This window comes from Phyllostomus discolor, chromosome 5 (assembly GCF_004126475.2).
Source record: "Phyllostomus discolor isolate MPI-MPIP mPhyDis1 chromosome 5, mPhyDis1.pri.v3, whole genome shotgun sequence".
Lineage (NCBI taxonomy): Eukaryota > Metazoa > Chordata > Mammalia > Chiroptera > Phyllostomidae > Phyllostomus > Phyllostomus discolor.
Genome location: NC_040907.2, coordinates 6,803,813 through 6,829,797, shown reverse-complemented (window position 1 = coordinate 6,829,797; position 25,985 = coordinate 6,803,813). Strand labels below are relative to the sequence as shown.

The 25,985-nt window shown below is 59.8% G+C and overlaps 3 protein-coding genes and 2 long non-coding RNA genes across 10 annotated transcripts in view; 2 read left to right on the top strand and 3 right to left on the bottom strand.

The window, feature by feature from the left end:
• The first annotated feature begins 108 nt into the window (after positions 1 to 108).
• On the top strand, positions 109 to 12,095 carry MAD2L2 (mitotic arrest deficient 2 like 2). Of its 6 annotated transcripts, XM_036025312.1 has the most exons (10): positions 127 to 236; positions 6,256 to 6,361; positions 7,774 to 7,825; positions 7,915 to 8,033; positions 9,054 to 9,125; positions 9,543 to 9,643; positions 10,414 to 10,508; positions 10,800 to 10,873; positions 11,400 to 11,492; positions 11,740 to 12,095. In XM_036025312.1, the coding sequence occupies exons 3-10, from the start codon at positions 7,786 to 7,788 to the stop codon at positions 11,779 to 11,781; spliced, it is 636 nt and encodes a 211-aa protein (XP_035881205.1). In that variant the 5' UTR covers positions 127 to 236; positions 6,256 to 6,361; positions 7,774 to 7,785; the 3' UTR covers positions 11,782 to 12,095. The 6 variants fall into 6 exon arrangements, with proteins under 6 accessions (XP_035881207.1, XP_035881205.1, XP_035881206.1 ...); XM_036025314.1 differs by lacking the exon at positions 6,256 to 6,361 and having other exon boundaries at positions 109 to 236; XM_036025313.1 differs by lacking the exons at positions 127 to 236; positions 6,256 to 6,361 and adding an exon at positions 7,178 to 7,346.
• On the bottom strand, positions 3,504 to 7,184 carry LOC118500510. The gene is made up of 2 exons (XR_004903060.1): positions 6,994 to 7,184; positions 3,504 to 6,242 (listed from the first exon to the last, which is right to left on the bottom strand). It is a non-coding gene; the product is annotated as an uncharacterized LOC118500510 (long non-coding RNA).
• LOC114496504 (F-box only protein 6-like) lies at positions 11,992 to 22,164 on the bottom strand. Its single transcript, XM_028511998.2, has 6 exons — positions 21,846 to 22,164; positions 19,897 to 20,023; positions 19,398 to 19,493; positions 18,372 to 18,507; positions 18,072 to 18,250; positions 11,992 to 12,106 (listed from the first exon to the last, which is right to left on the bottom strand). Exons 1-6 carry the CDS (start codon positions 22,111 to 22,113, stop codon positions 12,100 to 12,102), a joined length of 813 nt encoding a protein of 270 aa, XP_028367799.2. The 5' UTR covers positions 22,114 to 22,164; the 3' UTR covers positions 11,992 to 12,099.
• LOC118500509 overlaps positions 22,046 to 25,985 on the top strand; it is an 18,322-nt gene continuing 14,382 nt past the window's right edge. The window contains exon 1 of the long non-coding RNA XR_004903058.1: positions 22,046 to 22,125. This is a non-coding gene — a long non-coding RNA (uncharacterized LOC118500509). The remainder of the gene's footprint in view (positions 22,126 to 25,985) is intronic.
• The window catches only part of LOC114496857 (F-box only protein 6-like), a 4,145-nt gene continuing 1,713 nt past the window's right edge, over positions 23,554 to 25,985 (bottom strand). The window contains exons 2-5 of the mRNA XM_036025316.1: positions 25,472 to 25,600; positions 24,909 to 25,002; positions 23,882 to 24,017; positions 23,554 to 23,760 (exon numbers count right to left, since the gene is read on the bottom strand). Of these exons, the coding sequence (XP_035881209.1) occupies positions 23,578 to 23,760; positions 23,882 to 24,017; positions 24,909 to 25,002; positions 25,472 to 25,600 (542 nt within the window). The 3' untranslated portion in view covers positions 23,554 to 23,577. The remainder of the gene's footprint in view (positions 23,761 to 23,881; positions 24,018 to 24,908; positions 25,003 to 25,471; positions 25,601 to 25,985) is intronic.

The window sequence follows — 25,985 nt, the reverse complement described above, 5'->3', positions numbered from 1 at the left end:
GGGAGTCGGCTCGGAGGCCCCCCGTGGAGGGGCAGCCCCCGGCCACGCCAGCCCCGCGCGCTCCCGGCCGGCGCGCCCTCGCCAGCTGCCCTCGGCGTTCCCGGCCCGCTCCCCAGAGGCCTAGCCGCCGCCGCCGCCGCCGCGGCGAGGGCGCGGGGCAGACAAAGGAGGCAGACAAAGGCGGGCGCAGCCGGGCAGCCGTGCGGGCTCCGGGCGAGGCGGGCCCACTCCTCCCGGTGCGTAAGAGCCGCCTCGGCGCGGCCCGAGGCGCGTGGGACGGGCGGGGCATGGGAGGCGGTGGCGCATTTGGAGTGGCTCCGCCGGGAGCGGGCGACAAAGGGCCACGGCAGGGGGTCCCTGGCGGACCCCAACAATGAATCGGAGCTGAGCGCTCAGCTGCTGCGGCGTCTGGCCCAGTAGGGGCCGGCGGGTCCCCAAAAGGATTATTCCGCCTAGGCTGTCAAATAGGACAGAAAAAATGCCCCGGTGCGAGGGAAGCGGGACCCGGCACCGCTGAGCCTTTGTAGCCCCGGAAAGTACATGAAGTGGTGGTGGGCGGGGGAGCATTCGAGGAGAACTCGCTCCTGCACGTAGGGGTGTGGGGCCTTTAAAGCGGTACCTGGTGAGATTCCTGGGCGCCGACGGCCGCACTAATGCGCCGTGCCCCCACGCTCCCAAGGAAGCAGAACAATCCTACCTATCCTTTCTCCCACCCCCCCACCCCCCACACACCACCAGCCTCTCGCCACGCCCCGTCCAAAGTCTGATGCTCTCAGCCTAGCCCGCACGGGACAAAGCCGGTGGCCGGGAACTGGCTCATCCATCACCGCTCGGGGCTCCTTGTCTTGCCGACCCCGGGAGTCCGGGAATGCTGTGTTATGGGTCCCGCTGCCCCCATAACTCACGGCGGGGTCATCGGGGCCATGGGCGCTGAAAAGATCAAAGAGCGGTGGGGTGGGACCGGCGCACGGGAAGCGGCAGTCTTTCCATTTCGACTGTGTGTGTGTGTGTTTCTCCTGAATATGGCAAATTATGGCTCAGAGGTCTAAGAGCTCTGCTTTGCAGTCAGGCTGAATGCGTGGGCCCCTCTTCTGAGGCCATCCCCCTTGTCTTTGGGCGGGTGGCGCAAGCTCTCTGAGCTCATTACTATCCCTGACTCCAGGGTTCAAGGGTTAAGCGTGACAGATAACCTGGGTAAGGAGATGCTGTTTGTAAGGTTCTGGACCCACAGGAAATGCTCTAGAAAAACCAGCTGCTGTTGTCACTGTGATGTTATCGACTCGGTGGGCTTCAGGGTGGACTGGCCAAAGGGCGAAGCAGCTTATTCACTGGAAGGTTTAAACCCCCTATCCCATAAATACCCGCTGTGCACCTACTATGTGCCAGCTCTGTTCTGGGCGTCAGGGCTACAGCGATGAACAACATGGGCCGGACTCCCTGCTCTCATGGAGCCTCCGTTCTAGTGAAGGAGAGAGCGAGCAGGTCTATGTAACAGGCCAAGTGGTGACTAGTGCTGTGAAAGGGTAAGAAAGCACATTAAGGAGGGGAGACATGGAAGGGGAAGAGCCGTTTCCCATCAGATTCTCAGAAAAGGCCTCTTTGGTGAGGCAGTTTCTTCAGCAAAGAGAATGAGGTAGTGGAATGACTAAGAACAACGACAAAAAAAAAAAGAAAGAAAAGAAAATGAAGTAGTGAAATGACTAGGACAACACAAAACGTTTTTATTTATTTATTTTTAGAGAGGGAAGTGAGGGAGAAAGAGAGAGAGAGAAACATCAATGTGTGTTTGCTGGGGGCCATGGCCTGCAACCCAGGCATGTGCCCTGACTGGGAATCGAACCTGCGATGCTTTGATTCACAGCCCGAGCTCAATCCACTGAGCTCCGCCAGCCAGGGCACAAAACGTTTGTTTTTGTTTTTGTTTTTTTTCCCTCTTTTTTTTTTTTTTTAAGATTTTATTTATTTATTTTTAGGGAGGGAAGGGAGGGAGAGAGAGAGAGAGAGAGAGAGAGGGAGAGAGGGAGAGAGAGAGAAACATCAATGTGCGGTTGCTGGGGGTTATGGCCTGCAACCCAGGCATGTACCCTGGCTGGGAATCGAACCTGGGACACTTTGGTTCCCAGCCCGCGCTCAATCCACTGAGCTACGCCAGCCTGGGCTACTAAACGTTTTTAAAAGGAAAGAAAGTGAAGAAAACGAGGCAACGAGCCAGGCGGCCGGGAGAAGGATGCGGGATGCAGGCGGGAGAGGCGGTCAGAGGCCCAGAGGCAGGAGCATGCGTGTGTGTTGTCTGGGGAAGCCCACCAGCTGGAGCAGAGAGCACTGACGTCGGAGGGGGGTGGGCCGGGGAGCCCCAAAGGCCACGGTGAGGACATGGACGTGTAGTCAGAGTGAGGTGGGAGCCGGCCGGAGGGGTCTGAGCCCTGCAGAGACGGAACCCGACTCGGGCTTTAACAGCAACTCACTCCGTTTCCTAAAGCTGAGAACACACTGTGCAGGGACAAGCACAAGAGCGGGGAGACCAGTTAGGAACAGGGGCAGAGAAGAGGGGAACACACTGTGCAGGGACAAGCACAAGAGCAGGGAGACCGGTTAGGAACAGTGGCAGAGAAGCGGGGACAGGGACTTGGGCCCGGGAGGGGGACAGTGGTCATGATCCTCCTTTCCAAGGAGGAAGCCGTGGTCGGTCAGGCACTCACTGAACCAGAAGCGAAGTGCTAGGCACTCTGGCTCCAATGCTCCCCAGCAGGCGACCTGCAGCCATGCCTGGACTCGCTGTCCTCCGGGTGACACAGTAGGGAAAGCTGGGTGTGAGGGGAGGCTTGGGCTCCTATCCCATCCAGGTTATGGTGACTCTGGGCCTCAGTTTCCCCACCTGTAAAGTGTGGCAGTTGAATAGCCAAAGAGGGAATGACAGAATGTGGTGTATTCATACCACGGGCTATTATTTGGCCATAAAAAGAAACGAAGTACCAATGCACCTCACAGCTGGGTGAATCTCGGAAATAAGACCTGAAAGTCTAGGTCTTAAGCCAGATGTCCAAGACCACGTATCAGGTGGTTGAGTTCATGGGACATGTTCAGAACAGGCAGGTCCACAGAGACGGAAAGCAGACCAGGGATGGCCAGGGCTGGGGGAGAGAGACTGCGGCGTGACTGCTAATGCGTGTGGAGTTTTTTCTCTTCGGAGTGAAGAAAATAAATGCTCTGGATTAGACCGCGGTGGTTGGTGCACAGCTCTGGGGCTCTCCTCCAAACCACTGACGTGCACACTTTAAAAGGGTGAACTCTATGCTTCGTGAATTGCATCTTAACAAAGCGGTTCTTTTTTACAAGCTGAGCTGGATCAAGGGCTTTTGCCCTGAGGTCCGGGATGACGTTGGAGGGCCTGGACACCCCTAGACTGGTGGGAGACATTTAGAGTCTCTGTGCATTAGGGCAGAAGATCAGAGTTTCAGAAGAAATGAAGAAGTTCAGCCCTGGATGAAGTATGGGGAGCGCCCAGTGTCACGGGCCTTTGGCCGGGGTCGGAGGTCAGCAGTGGAGCCCAGGGTCTGGGACAGCTGTGCAGGCCAGGCCTCACGTCAGAAGGCGGGATGAGGGAGGAGCGGAACTGTCTGTCTGCTGCTGCCCCTTGTTGGGCATCTCGGGCCCTGAAGGTGTGTGTCCTCCGTTAGGGTGCCTTGGGGGCTGCCTGCTGCCCGGGGGAATGAAAACGGGGTGGGAGGGCGCACAGCTAAGGTTGTTTAGGGTGGGGTTTTGAAAAGCATGCTGCCTGGTCCAGAGCGTTTGCTCTAGGGGCTTAAACGGTGTGTGCTCATTTTAATATCCTTGTCGTGACAGCCATTCATTGAGCATTTATGTGCTAGGCATGGTATACCTCCAATTTTTACAAGCGTTATTTCATTCACTTCTACTCAACTTGATGGAATTTGTACCACTACTATCCCAGTTTACAGATGAGAAAACTGAGGTTCGGAGAGCGAAGGGGCAAATGGCTGGTGCAGAGGCAGCGGCGGGTGAGAAACGGCAGGTTGGATGCACGAGCAGCCTGGTGGGTGTGGGGGTGCCAGAGTGAGCACACATGCCCCTCGTGCCTTTTCTAAAGCAGCTCTTTTCTGCACACCATGCCGAATCACTGCAATCGGGGGTCTTTGCTCCTCATCCAGACTGTTAGGGTTTGAGTCGGGCAAGTGGCAGTGAACCACTGTCTGCCATTGTTCCATTCCTCTGTTCTTGACTTCACTCATTTAACACACACTCATCGAGAGCCTGGATTTGGCCGGGCCCTGGGTGAGGTGCTGAACTAAAAGAATGAATGAGGCTGGGTCTCTGCTTAGGGGTCGTTCCAAGTGGATGGGTTCCTGAGCACGGGGGTGTCTGTGGCTGACTCTGTGACTCTCCCACTCCCTGTGTGTGATGTCCCAGGAGCCTCCAGCAGGGGCAGGATCCACGATTCAGCCTGTGATCAGCCTGGTGGGTGTGGGGGCGGGGCTTTGAAAGCATCTTAAGGTCTGAACGCTGTTGTCCTTTGTCTTCCCCAGTTCACTCGTAGTGTGCTTGCTCGGTGGGCCCCAGGAGCCCTCGTTGGCCCACGCAGGCCTTCGCCTTTGCAAGGCCTTTCTCTGCAGGATGTTGTTGCATCTTGCCTCCTCTGCAGTTTCAATATAAACGTCCCTCGGGAACGAGTTTGTCTCTGTTCCCATTCTCAGACCCTTGGGGACCTGCTGCAGTTGGCAAATAAGCTCCTCCTCCTCCTGAACACCCCTCCTTCCCTCTCAGACACCCTCCTGCAGCATGTGTCGTTGTGGTGAAAAATACGCAAATAACTTTGAAAAACAGAAACGGTCTCCCAGCAAATGGGTTTCCAAACATGTAATAAATTAACCCCATAATGTCATCTGGGCCCCTCGACCATCCATCATGCTGATGTGATTAAGATATGAAAAGCCAGATGCCGCAGAGCCGTGTGGATGGGAGTGACAGATGAGTTTCCACAGCGCTCCCCTGCAGCCCCCCCTCCTACCCTCCTGTGGAACCCAAGGCCACCAGAGGTTTAGGGGACATCTGTCCAGCCTCTTCATTTCAGGAATGAGAAGGGGCCTCTTTGGGGTTAGGGGTCAGGTCACTTTGAATCCCTCATCTGTCTCCTGCCTGCCTTCCTCTGCGTAGGGCTGACTCTGAATACAAAGCCCCACACCCAGGCATTTTTACCTTTGGGTTTTGACAAGGTGGGTTCCCCAGTGTCTAGCAAGGGCTGTTGGGACCTCAGTCTGCCAGGTGGGGAAATGTTAAGTGTTGGGTTGTATGTCCTCCAAGGTTTCTCTGGAGCTCTTGAGCTGTGTGTCAGGAGACCTTTGGGTGGCTTGCACTGCGTCCTCTTAGGGCAGAGGGCTGGGGGCCCACGGAAGGGGGCCTGGCACAAGCCCCATGATGCTCACACTATGCCCTGGGGACCCTTGACGACGAATTGCCTCCCTAAGACTGCCACTTCCTGTCACCAGTGAAAAAGCTACTTGAATAGCCTCCAGACAGAGGCGATGAAGGACCCTCACTTCCCTAGTGGCCAAAGCATCACAATGATTACATCTCGAGCCAGGGGACACCTTCTACCAGCCAGTGAGCAGCTTGGCTGCCTCTGTGTGAAAGGGGTCCTCTCGCGCATGGCATGATGGGGGCAGAATCTCCATGTCTCAAGAAGAGTTGCTGTGCCCCAAATGCATTGCCAGATGCATCAACTCCTGAAATAAATCATCCACCCCTTTGGGTTAAGTGCTGCGGTTTGATGAAATGCAGACTTTTCCTTGGGAACAGCCCAAACCAGTTGTGGTGATTCCCACACTTTCTTGGGCATCAAGGCCCCTGGGCCAGTACCATGCTGTGCACTCTGGCTGAACTGGTAGGTCTGGGAGGCCAGGGTTTCCGTATTTAATGGGCTCCCCACGGATTCAGATGCAGATTTCCAAGGACCCCTTTTGAGACCTGCTCTGCTGGCATCCCTGGCTTAACAGGCCAAGCCACACCTTCTCTCCTCTGCCCCCACCCCATCGGAAGTGTGTAAATGAAGATTTGAACGCTTCTGGGGTAAAGGGTCTCCCACATTCTTGGCTAGATCTGCGTCCCCACAGATGGGTGTGGCTTCTGACAAGCTCTCAGAGGTCAGAGACAAGGTCCCTGGGCTTCTGGTTCCGACTTGGTTTTCCGTAACTCCACAGCCATTTCTCTGATCGTAATTTCCCCACCTGTAAAAGAAAGGGGCTGAAAATAAGCTGAAGTCTGAAGAGAAGTCAGAACTGGGTTTGTATTCCAACCGTGTGACTTTGGCAAAACAGAGAACATCTCTGTGCTTGTTTTACCATCTGTGAGTGGGGCTGTATAATGGGCGTTTAGCCCCTAGGGTTAATGAGGGAATTAAAGAAATCAGCGCTTGGCATATAATAAGTGCTCAATCCATGTTAGTAATTATTTTAACATGAATACCTTTCAGGAGTCCATGGGGGTGGGGAGGGGGTGATCCCAGAGCTGTGAAGTGGCTGAATGCCCCTCTGCACGTCCCTCCCCTAATTGCTGTGTGACATTTTACTGCACCCCTCTACATCTCGTTGGCTCATTTGCAAAATGGGGACAATGAGGGTAACTCGCATAGAATTGTTCTGAGAATTTAGTGATATGATCCATGTACACACAGTGCAGCGTCTGGCACACGGATGAGCCTTTATGAAGGCCAGCTATTGTTTTGATGTGTGGGCCGGGGAGGTGTTATCTGCTTGGGAGGTAAAGCCAGGCTGTACAGGTTCCGGGTGGGGGTGGCGGCATCCCAGGTGCACCCTCGTCCTCCCCTTCTCCCCGCCCCGGAGCCGGCGGATTCGCTTTCGGTTGGGCGGCGGAGCCCGGGAACCGTGACTCCGGAACTAGCAGTAGATGTCGCTGTCCAGAGTTCCCAGCTGTGACCTCCATCTGGTTCGCACCGGCTGCACGTACCCACCTCCTTACCGCGCCTCCTAAAGTGAGTGAAATGTCCCGGAGAAGAAGATTCGTAGCGATCTGGCGTGGAGGCCGAAGTTGTCTTCTATCGCGCCCACTCAAAATTGAAACCAGGCGGGTTAGCGCAGCGCCGTCCCATTCCGGCCGCGGGGCTCTCGGGCCCCGAGGCTGGCCCCGCCTCTTCCGCCCCCGCCTGGGCCGCGGGGGGGGGAGTAGGCGTGGCTCGAAGCGCGCTCCAGAACCCGCCGCGGCGCCACGGACGTCACGTAGCGGCGCGCCGGCCGCGCGGATTGAGCTGGGGGTGCGAGTGGCTGCGTCCGTGGTTCCCCGCGCGGGGGCCGGGCCTCGAGCTGGCCGCCGAGGCCACAGCCGGTACCAGGGGAGGGGAGAGGAGAGGGGCGGGATTCCCTCCGGGGAGGGGTTCGGCCCTGGAGAGGGTGGAGCCTTATTGCAGCCGAGTTTCTCCTCTCGCGTGTCCCGCGTTCCGCTCCCCGCCCTACGCATCCTGCGGTTATCTCTGCGGTCCTTTTTGCCCGCACAGCTCTGGCCTTTCTTACCACCCGCCACGAGACGTTTGGTGAAGTGCCGGTGAAAGCTGGCTGATCGAGGGGCAGCTGGTGCCCCGAGCTGTGACGCCAGTGTGGGGGGTCTTTCGCGGCTGCCCTGCTTCTGTGTTCTGGGGAGTCCTGCTCTATTTTCCCCAGGAGGAGGGGAGGGGCCGTTGAGGCGGGCGGGTCCTGTGGCTGACTGGGCCTTTGGAAGAACCCCCCCCTCCTGTCCCACCCCTAGGAGGCGGGAAGGATGACTACGCTCACGCGACAGGATCTCAACTTTGGCCAAGGTAGGGATGCTGGGCCTGCGTACTTGGGGGCGAGGGAGGGCCTGGGCCGGCGGGCTTCCCAGAGCACACTGGGTTCTGTCCCCTCGCAGTGGTGGCCGATGTGCTCTGTGAGTTCCTGGAGGTGGCCGTACACCTGATCCTCTACGTGCGCGAGGTCTACCCGGTGGGCATTTTCCAGAAGCGAAAGAAGTACAACGTGCCTGTCCAGGTGAGTTCCCACAGCCGGCTGGGAGCCACTGGGTCACACCTTAATTACAGAGTGGGTGGAGAGTGGATTTTAAAATTCTTTCCCACCGTCAGGCCCAGCCTCCTTTCTGCAGCGGAGGGGGTCTTGCCTCCCAGGTCCTTGCAGCTGCTGGTAGCCACTCCCACCCCTCCTTGCAGTGGTTCAGCTACTTCCATCCCCTCCGAACTGAGAGTTCCCCCCCAGACGTTAGGGACCAGGCCTTCGGATTAGAGCTGCCTTGGGGCATGATTATACTGGGAGAGTTCCTGAAACAGCTGGTCAGTGGTTGGTTTGGGGATTCCTGTAAACCTCAGGCACCTTCTTCCTGCCCTCACTTACCCTAACTGCAGGTTAAAAGGGAGACAAATCCATATGCTACTCAACCCCCAGTCTCTAGCAGTGCCTGCCCCTTGGAAGGTACGCAGTAAACATTGGAATCCATGACTGGATCCTGGAAGGCGGTGGAAGCTTCAAGGGCATACAGCAGGGAAAGGAAAAGCGAGCAGCGCTTACTGAGTACCCCCGAGATACATTTCATATTTAATTCTCAGTTTTTCTTTGAGATCTTCACGGATAAAGTTTATTAAAGCTCAGAGAAGTAATTCGCCTGAGGCCACACAGCTCCTTAGCTCCGGATTCTTCACTTTTGAAAACTGATTACATTTCTGGATCCCTTCTCTGGAATAATGCCCACATGCCCAAATACATACCATTTAGGGCTTTTTTCAGACTCTGGAGGAGCCAAAGGACCCTACGTTAGGAAACTCGAATGCTAAGTGCTAATGTTGAGATGAAATTCTTATCCTCTAACTCATCCCCTTCTGTGGATAACTCAGAGTTCTTTCTTCGCCCCATGATGGGAAATCGGTATCCTGGGTGGGAAGCTCCAGGGAACTGCCGGGCCTCTCTCCAAGGGCAGACAGGGCCTGGGCTCCTGGAGGGGATGGTGGGTGTCCCCGGTGGTGCTGCAGGCCTCACCGGCCGTCACGGCATCGTGTGCAGATGTCCTGCCACCCGGAGCTGAACCAGTACATCCAGGACACGCTGCACTGTGTGAAGCCGCTCCTGGAGAAGGTGAGCCCCCGGCCCCCCTCATCCCCGCTATGGGGCGGGGTGATGCTGGGCCCAGGAGATCTGGCTGGTGGGCAGTTCTGTGAGCGGGGCCTCCCTGGGAGGGTTCTGGGTTCTCACGCCTGTTTCTCACTCCCACCGCCGAGTTCTGCCGGGGCTCCGCCCCTTGGGGTTTCCTCCTCCTGTCTCTGCCTGCTCTCTGAGATGTCCTAGGACCCCTAAGGGGTCCAGTAGTCTCTCCCCTCAGCCTGTACCACTCCTGTCTGGGAGTGCCTACTTGAACTTCTCAGACTTCTCTGGGCTCTTGGGGACCCTCGGCCTAGGGGCTGTGAGTGTGTCCTTCCCATTCCTTCCTTGGGTGGGGCGGGGGCGGTGGTGGGTGGGGCCCACTTCTGGAGTATGGGGTTCCTGTCCTTGCAGAACGATGTGGAGAAAGTGGTGGTGGTGATTTTGGACAAAGAGCACCGTCCAGTAGAGAAGTTCGTCTTTGAAATCACCCAGCCTCCACTGCTGTCCATCAGGTGAGCCACCGCCCCCGCTGTCCCCCTGCTAATGGTGTGAGGTCCCTAGGAATGCCCTTGCATCGCCCCTTGCAGGCAGCTCCTAGTACCTTGGAAAAATGCAAGATGTGCCAATAGGCAGGCCACCAAGTGGTCTTGGGACATCACACAGGTTACACAGAGGCCCTCCTGTGTCATGCCTAGAGTATCACGAAGCTGGCGGATGACTAATCCCAGCCTCGTCTCACAGAGCCGGAGGAACTGAGGTCCAGAGGAGTAACAGGAACTACCCAGGGTCTCCCACATGGTGGCAGAGCCAGGCCAAGACCCAGTGTCTTAACTTCCCAGTCAAGTGGTATATAGTCCCTGGTCAACTAGAAGTTGACCTTGGGCAGGAACATTGGCTGGTCGGCTGCTGGCTTCCTGTGGTGAGATCAGGACGATAAAATCCGTCCCTGTCCCAGTCCGGCCTTGGGCAAGCCCTTTCCCCTCAGGCTTGGGGTCCTGGTTCCCAGTCTGAGGGGTGCGGTGGGGGGATGTCAGCATATAGGAGCCACCTGTAGGGAATCCCTTCCCTCCTTTCCCCCATCCTGACTTTTAATCAGTCTGGGGTGGGGCTCTGCGTTGGTTTTAAACTTCCCAGAGGATAGGTAGCCAGGCTCTTAGAAGCCAAAACTCTCAGAAGGACTAGAGGGTCCTTGGAGCCCCTGGTTTGCTTCCCAGGCTGCCTCCTTGCTGGCGGGGGGCGGGGGGGGCACCCGAGTGACGGGACGCCCTTCCCTCCTCTCCAGCTCAGACTCGCTGCTGTCGCACGTGGAGCAGCTGCTCCGAGCCTTCATCCTGAAGATCAGCGTGTGTGACGCTGTCCTGGACCACAACCCCCCAGGTGTGCTCCCCTCCTGCTACCTTTTCCCTGGGTCTTCCCATGGCTGCCTTGGGTTGGTCTGTGTTCTCGAGTCTCCTCCTGCCATTTAGAACCCCTCTGAAAGTCCACTTCCTCCAGGAAGCTTCCCTGGCTGACGCCGCCCTGGCGCCAGTCTACCTGCTGACTGTGTCTTAACGTTTGGTTTCCACTCCGACCCGTGGGGCTGCTGAGCTAGCCGGGGAGGTGGGAAGAGACCGAGCCGAGTGGCAGGCGTGGTGTGGCGCGGGCGTGACCAAACGCTCCTCTCTTCAGGCTGTACTTTCACAGTCCTGGTGCACACGAGGGAAGCCGCCACTCGCAACATGGAGAAGATCCAGGTCATCAAGGTGAGATGACGCTGGTCTGGGCTGGCCGGCAGGGGGACAGCTGGGAGGCTCTGATGAGCAGATGCCACACTTCCAAGTGGGCAGGGTGCTGCCCGTGGCCACCACACTGATCACATGGCGTGTGACAGTGCCTGGCACCCGGGCGGCTCCCTCTGGGTGTTAACTGTGTGGCCACAGGCCTGCCATTGTCAGCCCCGAGGGAGGGGTGGGGCCAGATGCTGGTGGTTTTGGTGGGGGTTCTCCAGGGTGGGGGGGTTCTCCATGGAGGGGGTGTTCTCCATGGAGGGGGTTCCTTGCTCACCAGTTTCAGAATTGGTGCTTAGGGCTTATTAAGTTACTTGGGTTCCCAGCCCAGCTCTGACCTACAGACCCACCCTGTCCTGTGGAGAAGCCTGGGAATCTGCGCTGCCCTGGCGATTCTGAGGCTCCCCAAAGTCTGAGGACCCCAGCGCTGGGGGCGGGGAGCCAAGGGAGGGCAGTCCAGGGTCCAACGGCCCCTCCCCCCTCCCCTGGACTCCCTCCCCAGGACTTCCCCTGGATCCTAGCAGACGAGCAGGACGTCCACATGCATGACCCCCGCCTGATACCCCTAAAGACCATGACGTCGGACATCCTGAAGGTGAGCTGTGTGGCCACCGGGTACACTGTATTTGGGGTGTGCCGAGGCCTTGTGGACAGCGCTGGGGGACACTTCCAGGGAGTGCTGGTGTAAGGCTCCTCCCACGCCCCTCTCCCTTCACTTCTGGCTGTGGCCATGCACCCCGACCCTTGGCACAGAGCCACCTGCCAGGGGCTTGTGGGCTCACCACACAGGTGCCCCGAAGGAGCCGTCCCCCCTGATGTGGTCATTTGTTCCTGTCCATCAGATGCAGCTCTACGTGGAAGAACGAGCCCATAAAAGCAGCTGAGGGTGTGTCTGCCCTCCCCCCCCCCCCCCCCCCCAGCAGATGCCACAGCTATCGGACTTTGGGGGCCCTCAGCCTCGGGCAGCGCTGCAGGGCGCCCCTGATTCCAAGTGCTCTTATTGCCTCTGTGTATGGATGGCTCGCCCTCCAGCTCGGGGCTGCTCGGGGCTGGCTGACTGCATGGAGGAACTTCCCCAGAAGGGCAGGAAGGGTGTGGGACCCGCACGCCTCGGCCCCCTGGGGTTTCGCCGGGCCAACACTGTCTCAAACACTGTGCTGTGAGTTGTTTCAATAAAGGGCCCCAAGGGCCGACCTGGGCTCTCACCACCTGTAGCGGGAGGGCCAGATGCAGCCAAGTTCACCTGGGGCAAGGACCACTTCCCTGTCAAAGTGCCAGGGACCCCAACCCCCCCACTCCTACACCCAACCCAGGATGGTTTTACTGAAAACATTTATTATGAAAAAAACACAGAGCTATATTTAAGAGTAACTTGTAACAGAAAGTTAGGACAATCTGGTGGGGTTGCCCAAGCTTAGGACTGTGGCAGGAGGTCCCTGGGCTGACAAAGGCCGTATAAGTAGCTGTCAGATGACAGACTGCCAGGAGGGCCTGTAGAATAGGGCAGGGGGTGGGGGGGTCAGTACCTCCTCCCCCCCCCTACCTGGGCCTGAGCTGGCCCATGGAGGGCACCGGGTTCTTGGTGACCTTGGGGCTGATGACGATGCTGCTGTTGGTGACACGCGGCCCGTACCAGCCTGCCCAGAACTGGGTGTCTTTGCCCCCGTGCTGGAAGAGGATGTGGCGGACTCCCCGGGGGTAGTCCGAGAAGGTGTGGGTGACCTGAAGGGAGGGCAGAGGAAGTGACCACCGGGATGGGGAGGGCACGAGCTCCAGGTGGCAGTGCCGGGGGCGGTGCAGGCCCTGGCAGAAGTGGGTGGCAGGCGAGCCGTGGAGGCCTCACCTCAGTCCACGTGGCATCGTTCCACTGAGGGATGGTCACGGGTGTGGGCTCGAAGGAGGCCAAGGTGCTGTAGTCGGCGGAAAGCAGCTGCACTTGGATGCTGTAGATACAGCCGCAGTCTGCTCTCGCGGCGAACCTAGGTGAGCGGGGTGGGGGGCTCAGGACTGTGCACCCCAAGACAAAGGGTGGCCCCGGTGGGGGGTCGGCAGCAGGCCTGCACATTGGAGCTCTTGAGGTTCATTTCCTGTGCAGCCCACGAGGCCCACCCTCGGCGCTCCCTGGACCCCGGGAAGCAGTCTGCCTGGGCTGGGCCTCAGTTTCTGTGTCTGGGAAAAGGGCGAACCTTTTGGGGGTTTCAGAGAAGAGTTTGCCTTAAAAGGCAGAGCATAGAGATGAAGGCCCAGGCAGTGGGACCGGTGTCACCTGCAGGCTGCCGGAGGCCAGGCTGTGGCCTCCGCGGGAGGTTGAGGGAGCGGTGGCCCGGGCAGTCGGGGCCGACACAGAGCTCGCCCTCCACTCAGCCCCGCTGCTCCCGCCCGAGCCCCCGCAGCTCTGTCCGCCTGTCTGTCCCTGCCCCTCCACCGTCAGAGGGCTGGCCCTGCCTGGGACTGGGGTCCTGCTTCTGCCATGGCCAAGTCAGAGCCCCGCACAGCTGTGTCCAGAGGAGGAACGTGGGAGGTGTGGGCTGCACGGGGACCAGGGCGGGGAGGCAGACAAGGCACGTGAGCACCGTGAGGTCCAGGGAGGCTGGAGCTAGGCTGGCTGTTGCTGCAGTGCCTGTTGGTGACACCTCATCTGTAGGCCTCAGTCTCCCCAGTGTAAAGTGGGGTCGGTGTCCACTGCTAACAGGGAGGTGGGGAGGCGGGAAGGTGCTACTGGATGAGCAAGTGCCGGGTCTGGCGATGGGGAGGGCGTGGCCGGGCTTGGGGGCAGCCCCTGCCGCAGGACGCTACCGGGCACAGAACAGGCACTCGCCCCGGGCGTCCTCAGGACGAGGGGAGGATGCACAACTCGGGCCCCGGCAGCACTCACCAGTCCGTCACCACAATGTCAGGCCGAACTTCATCCATCAGCTCCTCCCAGTAGCCCGCAGCTTTGAGGTTCACCACCTGGGACTTGAGGCAGAGGCTAGGGAGCAGGAGGAGAGGCTTGCACTCCCAGGTGTGCTTTGCATGGCCCGGACCCGGGAGGTGCCTCAGGGGACCCAGCAGTGTCCCCTGACTGCTGCACGGCAGCTGCTGGCTGGTGCTGACTCTGGCTCCTAGCTCCGTGTACACCCGTAAGAAACATGCCGGGAGTCTGACCTCTTTGAGCTTGAGGGCATCTGATCCCCGTCCCTAGGCCCAGTCTCCCGGGGCCCCAGGGAATCCACATTCCCAGGTTAGGGACAGTCTGTAGACACCCCGACAGCCTCACTGGCCCACGGGCTCCCAGCCTCCTGGAGCCCCTGAGGAGGTTGGCCTGGGGTCTGGCAGAAGGTGTCCTGACCCTCCTGCCCACAACCCAGCCTGCTCGGGTCAGTGTGTCTTACTCATAGGATGTGGAGAAGTAGTTCCTGACGTGGGGGCTGGGGAAGTCTGTGCCACAGGCTCCAGGTAAGCTCTCCACCTTCCACTTGTCGCCCCCATTGGCGTCGATATGCCAGGCTGTCATACCCTCTGCAAGAGACAGGAGCTGGGTAAATGAAAACTCACAGCCTGGCCCTCCCCATTTGGTCCTGGGAGGGAGGGGGAAAGGGGTGCTGAAAGGCAGGGCCTGCTCACACTCTCAGATTCCAAGCTGTGCCCCCTGCACCTGGGAACACCCCTACAAAGCTCAGCTCCCCCAGCCCATTCCCACCTGTCCCCAGGGTACTGCTTCTGATCTGGGACCCGCCCCCCCTGCTGTGTCCTTGACCAGCTGGACTCCTCACGTGAGGCTGGGGCAAAGCCTCACCTTTTCTCACCTCCATGCTGCTGAGGGTCTCCGGGAAATACCCAGGTTTCGGTCCTCAGAACTATACATTAGCATGATACCTTCGTTCTTTTTTAAAAATTGATGATCTTTTTAAATTAAAGATTTTACTTATTTTTAGAGAGAGGGGGAGGGATGGGGAAAGAGAGGGAGAGAAACACTGACGTGCAGGAGAAACATGGATCGGTTGCCTCTGACATGCCCCCCAACTTGGGGACGTGGCCCGCAGCCCAGGCATGTGCCCCGACAGGGAATCGGACAGGGGAACTTCTGGTTTGCAGGTGGACACTCAGTCCACTGAGTCCCACCAGCCAGGGTGCTACTTCCGTTCCTAGTGGCTCATGTGAGTGTGTCCCAGTGGGACAATTGACATTGCCCCCAGGCGTCCTAACCATGTCACCGGAACCTGAGGGGCGTGAGGACCATTTACAGGTTTGTTGTTGGGTCCCAGGAAACCTCTGCCTGGGGTGGGAGGGGTAACAGCTGGGAGAACATGCCTCCTCTGGGTGGGTGGGGTGCAGTGGGCCCCCGTTTGCAGAAGGGTTCCCACCAGCTCGGGCAGCAGGTTCCCGTCTCCCCCTTCAGACTGAGCTGAGAAGCCCTTCACACAACAAGGAACAGCGGGTTCTCACCAAGGCTTGCCAGAACCAGCACCAGGGGCGCTTTCCCAGCTCCCTCCCTTGCTTTCTCTACAGGGGCCCGCTCCGCACCCACCCCCCAGGGGCCTAGGGCCTGTGCAGCACAGAGGCAGACGGGCGGCCAGGAGCTGGGCTGCACCGAGCTGTGTGAGCCGAGATGGTGGCCTGGCTGGGTAGCTTCTGAGAGGGACCCTGGGGCATGAGGGGGAGCTCTGAGTGTGGGGCCACTGGCTGTGGCGTGCTGAGGGGCCCAAGGGCCTTCAGCAGCTGGGCGTTTCTGGGTCTCCCGGCCAGACAGCCGTCCCGATCTGGGCCTCCTGTTCCCACCTGCACCCTGCAGCCGACCTGCCTTAATGGGCCAGCCCCTGGGACCCGGGTGAGAGGGACTCCAAGTACACACACAGCGCCTCTTAGTCGGTTGCTGCTGTAGCCCCCACAAGGGGCACGGTGCCTGGGACGTAGTAGGTGGCTGCAGAAGGGGAGAAACCCTAGCGAGCACAAGAACACGAGAGAAACGGGCCTCAAATCATGTGACTGCAGCCACCTCTCAAAAGCCTCCTTTTCGTCACCCACATAATGGGGATAAGGGAGGCAGTCACACTTGGGAAGAGCTCAGGACAGTGCCTGGCACAGAAGCAGCCCCCACGGACCTCAGGCAGCTCGGACTGAGCGAAGGGGGAGCGTGGACCTGCGGTGGGTTCATCCTCTCGAGCACCTGCCGTGTGAAGGTGCTGTGGACGCTGGATGTACAGAGGCAAGCAGGAGGTTTTGACAAAGAAGAGAGCTGAAAGGTACTTCTAGGGTGTGAAAAGGTCTAAGAGGGAACTGGATGGAGGTGGAAGGACAGAGGTAGGGAACGCTGCTTTCAGATGGGCCAGGGCAGGTCCCCGAACTGAGGCCTCAAGAAGGAAGAGGGACCGAGGGAGCATGGTGGGTGCTAGGTTCTGAGAGGACTCTCTGGGTAGCGTGGGCATAGCAAGTGCAAAGGTCCTGAGGTTAGCCCACCTTCCGCACACGGGTTGCGCAGGAGGTTCCTGCGGAGGATGCACAAAAAATAGAAGCTCTTCCAGTCGGCCACGGGCTGGTCCCAGTCCTCGGTGATGAAGCCGTCACGCAGGCTCTTGAGTTTCCAGAGGGTCGCCGTGTCGATGAGGTTCAGCCAGAGGCTGCACACGGGTCGGCAGCGCAGAAGCAGCTGTCGGGCTGGCACGTGCGTGAACACCTCCAGCAGGATCTGAATCGGCAGCAGCTTGTTGATGCCGACCAGGGCCATGGCTGGGGTGGGTCGAGGTGTCTGCATGGGTGGAAATCTGCACACCAGTGGCCTGTGGGGGGGTGACGGGGGGAGCGTGCCAATGGTCAGAGTGCCGACCAGGGAGGTGGCCGCCTCAGATCCCTAGGTTCCCAGGCCAGGGACCCCTGATCCTGCTTCTGTTGTGAAGGGGGAGGTTAAGACCAAAGTGCTTGAGCAGCCTTCCAGTTCACAGTAGACCCTCAAACTACAGACTGTTTTTAAAATGGATTTGACAGGGGTGGGGAGAGAAAAGAAGAGAAAGACCAATTTCCTGTTGTACTTACGAATGCATTCATTGGTGGCTTCTTGCATGTGCCCTGACGCAGGATGGGGGATCGAACCGGCAACCTTGGTGTAACTGGGTGACACTAACCAACTGAGATACCTGGCCCGAGCCGGACTAATCTTTTAAGAGGCCTTTCCCTCCCATTACAAAAAATAATTGCTTAATTTTAAGTGGTGCACAGTAAGAGTTTGCCAATGCCACACTGCCGTCTGGGAGCCCTGTAAGGGTCTGTGCTGGTACTTTAGCGTTGTGAACTCACTGTTCTCAAATCTTGGTTACCGTGTCACACCTGACTAAGCGCTGCGGCTGCTACACTGAGGAAGAAAGTGGGTGCTTCGGCCCGGAAGCCAGGCATGATAAGCACCCCCGTGAGCGCGCCCCTTCCCTCCTGCGTGGTGGTCAGGCCAGAGCCGCTGGGAAAGGCCCAGGAACCGAAAAGCACTTCTGGGGCCGTGAGCGAGGCTGCCCGGGTTCGAATCCTGGCCTGCAGTGACTCACTTGTGAGGCTGTGACAGGGAGGCGATAAGTGTCCCAGCCTCAGAGGGACGGGAACAGCTAAGAAAAGCATTTGGCACAACAGTTCCTCACTTCTATCACTGGGCCAAAACCAAAACCCAACGGAAGTACGCAGGTGTAGAGCCCCCCGTTTCCAGGAAGGCTTCCCTCCCCCCACATCTGAACACCACAGCACAAGGGTGTGGACTCTGGGGGGCCTGGGAAGGCAGCTGTCCTAGTGGGTCCCCCAGGTGGGCGCGGTGGGGAGGGAACACCCTGCACCCACACAGAAGCACGGGGAAGGCTTTATAGGCTGTGCCGAGGCCTTGTGCACAAGGCTGGGGGCACTTCCAGGGAGTGCTGGTGTAAGGCTCCTCCCACGCCCCTCTCCCTTCACTTCTGGCTCTGGCCGTGCACCCCGACCCTTGGCAGAGAGCCGCCTGCCAGGGGCTTGTGGGCTCACCACACAGGTGCCCCAATGAGGCAGTCCCCCCACCCACCCTCCCGACGTGGCCGTTTGTTCCTGTCCATCAGATGCAGCTCTACGTGGGTGAACGAGCCCATAAAAGCAGCTGAGGGATAAATAGCTGTCAGATGACAGACTGCCAGGAGGGCCTGTAGAATAGGGCAGGGGAGGGCAGGTCCCCATGTCCTCCCGCCCCTACCTGGGCCTGTGCTGGCTGGTGGAGGGCGCCGGGTTCCTGGTGACCTTGGTGCTGATGACGATGCTGCTGTTGGTGACACGCGGCCCGTACCAGCCTGCCCAGAACTGGGTGTCTTTGCCCCCGTGCTGGAAGAGGATGTGGCGGACTCCCCGGGGGTAGTCCGAGAAGGTGTGGGTGACCTGAAGGGAGGGCAGAGGAAATGACCACCGGGATGGGGAGGGCATGAGCCCCAGGTGGCAGAGCCGGGGGCGGAGCAGGCCCTGGCAGAAGTGGGTGGCAGGCGAGCCATGGAGGCCTCACCTCTGTCCACGTGGCATCGTTCCACTGAGGGATGGTCACGGGTGGGGGCTCGAAGGAGGCCAAGGCGATGTAGTCGGCGGAAAGCAGCTGCACTCGGATGCGGTAGGTACAGCCGCAGTCTGCTCTCCCTGCGTACCTAGGCGAGGGGGGGGCTCAGGACTGTGCACCCCAAGACAAAGGGTGGCCCCGGTGGACTCGGGCAGCAGGCCTGCACATTGGAGCTCTTGAGGTTCATTTCCTGTGCAGCCCACGAGGCCCACCCTCGGCGCTCCCTGGACCCCGGGAAGCAGTCTGCCTGGGCTGGGCCTCAGTTTCTGTGTCTGGGAAAAGGGCGACCCTTTTGGGGGTTGCAGAGAAGAGTTCGCCTTAAAAGGCAGAGCACAGAGATGAAGGCCCAGGCAGTGGGAGCGGTGTCACCTGCAGGCTGCCGGGGGCCGGGCTGTGGCCTCCGCGGGAGGTCGAGGGAGCGGTGGCCCGGGCAGTCGGGGCCGACACAGAGCTCGCCCTCCACTCAGCCCCGCTGCTCCCGCCCGAGCCCCCGCAGCTCTGTCCTCCTGTCTGTCCCTGCCCCTCCGCCCTCAGAGGGCTGGCCCTGCCTGGGACTGGGGTCCTGCTTCTGCCATGGCCGAGTCAGAGCCCGGCACAGCTGTGTCCAGAGGAGGAACGTGGGAGGTGTGGGCTGCACGGGGACCAGGGCGGGGAGGCAGACAAGGCACGTGAGCACCGTGAGGTCCAGGGAGGCTGGAGCCTGGCTGGCTGTTGCTGCAGTGCCTGTTGGTGACACCTCATCTGTAGGCCTCAGTCTCCCCAGTGTAAAGTGGGGTCGGTGTCCACTGCTAACAGGGTGGTGGGGAGGCGGGAAGGTGCTACTGGATGAGCAAGTGCCGGGTCTGGCGATGGGGAGGGCGTGGCCTGGCTTGGGGGCGGCCCCTGCCGCAGGACGCTACCGGGCACATAACAGGCACTCACCCCGGGCGTCCTCAGGACGAGGGGAGGATGCACAACTCGGGCCCCGGCAGCACTCACCAGTCCGTCACCACAATGTCAGGCCGGACTTCATCCATCAGCTCCTCCCAGTAGCCCTTGGCTTTGAGGTTCACCATCTGGGACTTGAGGCAGAGTCTAGGGAGCAGGAGGAGAGGCTTGCACTCCCAGGTGTGCTCTGCATGGCCCGGACCCGGGAGGTGCCTCAGGGGACCCAGCAGTGTCCCCTGACCGCTGCAGGGCAGCTGCTGGCTGGTGCTGACTCTGGCTCCTAGCTCCGTGTACACCCGTAAGAAACATGCAGGGAGTCTGAACCCTTTGAGCCTAGGGGCATCTGATCCCAGTCCCTAGGCCCAGTCTCCCGGGGCTTCAGGGAATCCACACTCCCAGGTTAGGGACAGCCTGTAGACACCCTGACAGCCTCACTGGCCCACGGGCTCCCAGCCTCCTGGAGCCCCTGAGGAGGTTGGCCTGGGGTCTGGCAGAAGGTGTCCTGACCCTCCTGCCCACAACCCAGCCTGCTCGGGTCAGTGTGTCTTACTCATAGGATGTGGAGAAGTAGTTCCTGACGTGGGGGCTGGGGAAGTCTGTGCCACAGGCTCCAGGTAAGCTCTCCACCTTCCACTCGTCGCCCCCATTGGCGTCGATATGCCAGGCTGTCATACCCTCTGCAAGAGACAGGAGCTAGGTAAATGAAAACGCACAGCCTGGCCCTCCCCATTTGGTCCTGGGAGGGAGGGGGAAGGGGGTGCTGAAAGGCAGGGCCTGCTCACACTCTCAGATTCCAAGCTGTGCCCCCTGCACCTGGGAACACCCCTACAAAGCTCAGCTCCCCCAGCCCATTCCCACCTGTCCCCAGGGTACTGCTTCTGATCTGGGACCCGCCCCCCCTGCTGTGTCCTTGACCAGCTGGACTCCTCACGTGAGGCTGGGGCAAAGCCTCACCTTTTCTCACCTCCATGCTGCTGAGGATCTCCTGGAAATACCCAGGTTTCGGTCCTCAGAAGTATATGTTAGCATGATACCTTCGTTCTTTTTTTAATATTGATGATCTTTTTAAATTAAAGATTTTACTTATTTTTAGAGAGAGGAGGAGGGACGGGGAAAGAGAGGGAGAGAAACACTGACGTGCAGGAGAAACATGGATCGGTTGCCTCTGACATGCCCCCCAACTTGGGGACGTGGCCCGCAGCCCAGGCATGTGCCCCGACAGGGAATCGAACAGGGGAACTTCTGGTTTGCAGGTGGACACTCAGTCCACTGAGTCCCACCAGCCAGGGTGCTACTTCCGTTCCTAGTGGCTCATGTGAGTGTGTCCCAGTGGGACAACTGACATTGCCCCTGATGTCCTAACCATGTCACCAGAACCTGAGGGGCGTGAGGACCATTTTCGGGCAGCAGGTTCCCATCTCCCCCTTCAGACCGAGCTGAGAAGCCCTTCACACAACAAGGAACAGCGGGTTCTCACCAAGGCTTGCCAGAACCAGCACCAGGGGCGCTTTCCCAGCTCCCTCCCTTGCTTCCTCTGCAGGGGCCCGCTCCGCACCCACCCCCCAGGGGCCTAGGGCCTGTGCAGCGCACAGGCAGACGGGCAGCACAGGCGGCCAGGAGCTGGGCTGCACCGAGCTGTGTGAGCTGAGCTGGTGGCCTGGCTGGGCAGCTTCTGAGAGGGACCCTGGGGCGGGAGGGGGAGCTATGAGTGTGGGGCCACTGGCTGTAGGGGTGCTGAGGGGCCCAAGGGCCTTCAGCAGCTGGGGGTTTCTGGGTCTCCCGGCCAGACAGCCGTCCCGATCTGGGCCTCCTGTTCCCACCTGCACCCTGCAGCCGACCTGCCTTAATGGGCCAGCCCCTGGGACCCGGGTGAGAGGGACTCCAAGTACACACACAGCGCCTCTTAGTCGGTTGCTGCTGTAGCCCCCACAAGGGGCACGGTGCCTGGGACGTAGTAGGTGGCTGCAGAAGGGGAGAAACCCTAGCGAGCACAAGAACACGAGAGAAACGGGCCTCAAATCATGTGACTGCAGCCACCTCTCAAAAGCCTCCTTTTCGTCACCCACATAATGGGGATAAGGGAGGCAGTCACACTTGGGAAGAGCTCAGGACAGTGCCTGGCACAGAAGCAGCCCCCACGGACCTCAGGCAGCTCGGACTGAGCGAAGGGGGAGCTTGGACCTGCGGTGGGTTCATCCTCTCGAGCACCTGCCGTGTGAAGGTGCTGTGGACGCTGGATGTACAGAGGCAAGCAGGAGGTTTTTGACAAAGAAGAGAGCTGAAAGGTACTTCTAGGGTGTGAAAAGGTCTAAGAGGGAACTGGATGGAGGTGGAAGGACAGAGGTAGGGAACGCTGCTTTCAGATGGGCCAGGGCAGGTCCCCGAACTGAGGCCTCAAGAAGGAAGAGGGACCGAGGGAGCACGGTGGGTGCTAGGTTCTGAGAGGACTCTCTGGGTAGCGTGGGCATAGCAAGTGCAAAGGTCCTGAGGTTAGCCCACCTTCCGCACACGGGTTGCGCAGGAGGTTCCTGCGGAGGATGCACAAAAAATAGAAGCTCTTCCAGTCGGCCACGGGCTGGTCCCAGTCCTCGGTGATGAAGCCGTCACGCAGGCTCTTGAGTTTCCAGAGGGTCACCGTGTCGATGAGGTTGCGCCAGAGGCTGCACACGGGTCGGCAGCGCAGCAGCAGCTGTCGGGCTGGCACGTGCGTGAACACCTCCAGCAGGATCTGAATCGGCAGCAGCTCATTGATGCTGAGCAGGGCCATGGCGCGGGTGGGGTGAGGTGGGCAGATGGGTGGAAGTCTGCACACAGGAAATCTGCGCACCAGTGGCCTGTGCGGGGGCCGGGGGGAGCGTGCCAATGGTCAGAGTGCCGACCAGGGAGGTGGCCGCCTCAGATCCCTAGGTTCCCAGGCCAGGGACCCCTGATCCTGCTTCTGTTGTGAAACGGGAGGTTAAGACCAAAGTGCTTGAGCAGCCTTCCAGTTCACAGTAGACCCTCAAACTACAGACTACGTTTTTAAAATGGATTTGACGGGGGTGGGGAGAGAAAAGGAGAGAAACACCGATTTCCTGTTCTACTTACGAATGCATTCATTGGTTGCTTCTTGCATGTGCCCTGACGCAGGATGGGGGATGGAACCGGCAACCTTGGTGTAACTGGGTGACACTAACCAACTGAGATACCTGGCCCGAGCCGGACTAATCTTTTAAGAGGCCTTTCCCTCCCATTACAAAAAAAATTGCTTAATTTTAAGTGGTGCACAGTAAGAGTTTGCCAATGCTACACTGCCGTCTGAGAGCCCTGTAAGGGTCTGTGCTGGTACTTTAGCGTTGTGAACTCACTGTTCTCAAATCTTGGTTACCGTGTCACACCTGACTAAGCGCTGCGGCTGCTACACTGAGGAAGAAAGTGGGTGCTTCAGCCCGGAAGCCAGGCATGATAAGCAACCCCGTGAGCGCGCTCCTTCCCTCCTGCATGGTGGTCAGGCCAGAGCCGCTGGGAAAGGCCCAGGAACCGAAAAGCACTTCTGGGGCCGTGAGCGAGGCTGCCCGGGTTCGAATCCTGGCCTGCAGTGACTCACTTGTGAGGCTGTGACAGGGAGGCGATAAGTGTCCCAGCCTCAGAGGGACGGGAACAGCTAAGAAAAGCATTTGGCACAACAGTTCCTCACTTCTATCACTGGGCCAAAACCAAAACCAAACGGAAGTACGCAGGTGTAGAGCCCCCCGTTTCCAGGAAGGCTTCCCTCCCCCCACATCTGAACACCACAGCACAAGGGTGTGGACTCTGGGGGGCCTGGGAAGGCAGCTGTCCTAGTGGGTCCCCCAGGTGGGCGCGGTGGGGAGGGAACACCCTGCACCCACACAGAAGCACGGGGAAGGCTTTATAGGCTGTGCCGAGGCCTTGTGCACAAGGCTGGGGGCACTTCCAGGGAGTGCTGGTGTAAGGCTCCTCCCACGCCCCTCTCCCTTCACTTCTGGCTCTGGCCGTGCACCCCAACCCTTGGCACAGAGCCGCCTGCCAGGGGCTTGTGGGCTCACCACACACGTGCCCCGACGCCTCCGCCCGTCGACGTGGCCGATTGTTCCTGTCCATCAGATGCAGCTCTACGTGGGTGAACGAGCCCATAAAAGCAGCTGAGGGATAAATAGCTGTCAGATGATAGACCGCCAGGAGGGCCTGTAGAATAGGGCAGGGGAGAGCAGGTCCCCATGTCCTCCCGCCCCTACCTGGCCCTGTGCCGGCCGGTGGATGGCGCCGGGTTCCTGGTGACCTTGGGGCTGATGACGATGCTGCTGTTGGTGACGCGCGGCCCGTACCAGCCTGCCCAGAACTGGGTGTCCTTGCCCCCGTGCTGGAAGAGGATGTGGCGGACTCCCCGGGGGTAGTCCGAGAAGGTGTGGGTGACCTGAAGGGAGGGCAGAGGAAGTGACCACCGGGATGGGGAGGGCATGAGCCCCAGGTGGCAGCGCCGGGGGCGGAGCAGGCCCTGGCAGAAGTGGGTGGCAGGCGAGCCATGGAGGCCTCACCTCTGTCCACGTGGCATCGTTCCACTGAGGGATGGTCACGGGTGGGGGCTCGAAGGAGGCCAAGGCGATGTAGTCGGCGGAAAGCAGCTGCACTCGGATGCGGTAGGTACAGCCGCAGTCTGCTCTCCCTGCGTACCTAGGCGAGGGGGGTGCTCAGGACTGTGCACCCCAAGACAAAGGGTGGCCCCGGTTGGGGGCAGGCAGCAGGCCTGCACATTGGAGCTCTTGAGGTTCATTTCCTGTGCAGCCCACAAGGCCCAACCTCGGCGCTCCTCGGACCCTGGGAAGCAGTCTGCCTGGGCTGGGCCTCAGTTTCTGTGTCTGGGAAAAGGGCGACCCTTTTGGGGGTTGCAGAGAAGAGTTCGCCTTAAAAGGCAGAGCACAGAGATGAAGGCCCAGGCAGTGGGAGCGGTGTCACCTGCAGGCTGCCGGGGGCCGGGCTGTGGCCTCCGCGGGAGGTCGAGGGAGCGGTGGCCCGGGCAGTCGGGGCCGACACAGAGCTCGCCCTCCACTCAGCCCCGCTGCTCCCGCCCGAGCCCCCGCAGCTCTGTCCGCCTGTCTGTCCCTGCCCCTCCGCCCTCAGAGGGCTGGCCCTGCCTGGGACTGGGGTCCTGCTTCTGCCATGGCCAAGTCAGAGCCCCGCACAGCTGTGTCCAGAGGAGGAACGTGGGAGGTGTGGGCTGCACGGGGACCAGGGCGGGGAGGCAGACAAGGCACGTGAGCACCGTGAGGTCCAGGGAGGCTGGAGCTAGGCTGGCTGTTGCTGCAGTGCCTGTTGGTGACACCTCATCTGTAGGCCTCAGTCTCCCCAGTGTAAAGTGGGGTCGGTGTCCACTGCTAACAGGGTGGTGGGGAGGCGGGAAGGTGCTACTGGATGAGCAAGTGCCGGGTCTGGCGATGGGGAGGGCATGGCCTGGCTTGGGGGCAGCCCCTGCCGCAGGACGATACCGGGCACATAACAGGCACTCGCCCCGGGCGTCCTCAGGACGAGGGGAGGATGCACAACTCGGGCCCCGGCAGCACTCACCAGTCCGTCACCACAATGTCAGGCCGGACCTCGTCCATCAGCTCCTCTGAGTAGCCCTCGGCTTTGAGGTTCACCATCTGGGACTTGAGGCAGAGGCTAGGGAGCAGGAGGAGAGGCTTGCACTCCCAGGTGTGCTTTGCATGGCCTGGACCCGGGAGGTGCCTCAGGGGACCCAGCAGTGTCCCCTGACCGCTGCAGGGCAGCTGCTGGCTGGTGCTGACTCTGGCTCCTAGCTCCGTGTACACCCGTAAGAAACATGCAGGGAGTCTGACTCCTTTGAGCCTAGGGGGATCTGATCCCAGTCCCTAGGCCCAGTCTCCCGGGGCTCCAGGGAATCCACACTCCCAGGTTAGGGACAGCCTGTAGACACCCCGACAGCCTCACTGGCCCACGGACTCCCAGCTTCTGGATGTTGGTCTCTACCCCCAGTCAGAGCTGACTCTGCCCCAGGAGGCACTAGGCTGCCAGCCACACAGAGCCCCTGAGGAGGTTGGCCTGGGGTCTGGCAGAAGGTGTCCTGACCCTCCTGCCCACAACCCAGCCTGCTCGGGTCAGTGTGTCTTACTCATAGGATGTGGAGAAGTAGTTCCTGACGTGGGGGCTGGGGAAGTCTGTGCCATAGGCTCCAGGTAAGCTCTCCACCTTCCACTCGTCGCCCCCATTGGCGTCGATATGCCAGGCTGTCATACCCTCTGCAAGAGACAGGAGCTGGGTAAATGAAAACGCACAGCCTGGCCCTCCCCATTTGGTCCTGGGAGGGAGGGGGAAGGGGGCGCTGAAAGGCAGGGCCTGCTCACACTCTCAGATCCCAAGCTGTGCCCCCTGCACCTGGGAACACCCCTTCAAAGCTCAGCTCCCCCAGCCCATTCCCACCTGTCCCCAGGGTACTGCTTCTGATCTCGGACCCGCCCCCCCTGCTGTGTCCTTGACCAGCTGGACTCCTCACGTGAGGCTGGGGCAAAGCCTCACCTTTTCTCACCTCCATGCTGCTGAGGATCTCCTGGAAATACCCAGGTTTCGGTCCTCAGAACTATACATTAGCATGATACCTTCGTTCTTTTTTTAAAATTGATGATC

Excerpts from the sequence above, each read along its gene's own strand:
- MAD2L2 (XM_036025314.1), top strand. The coding sequence starts at position 7,786 with ATGACTACGCTCACGCGACAGGATCTCAACTTTGGCCAAG. Across the intron at positions 8,034-9,053 it reads AGTACAACGTGCCTGTCCAG|ATGTCCTGCCACCCGGAGCT; the intron begins GTGAGTTCCCAC and ends CATCGTGTGCAG. Across the intron at positions 10,509-10,799 it reads CCTGGACCACAACCCCCCAG|GCTGTACTTTCACAGTCCTG; the intron begins GTGTGCTCCCCT and ends TCCTCTCTTCAG.
- LOC114496504 (XM_028511998.2), bottom strand. The coding sequence starts at position 22,113 with ATGGCCCTGCTCAGCATCAATGAGCTGCTGCCGATTCAGATCCTGCTG. Across the intron at positions 20,024-21,845 it reads GCGCAACCCGTGTGCGGAAG|AGGGTATGACAGCCTGGCAT; the intron begins GTGGGCTAACCT and ends TGTCTCTTGCAG. Across the intron at positions 18,251-18,371 it reads ACGATGCCACGTGGACAGAG|GTCACCCACACCTTCTCGGA; the intron begins GTGAGGCCTCCA and ends CCCTCCCTTCAG.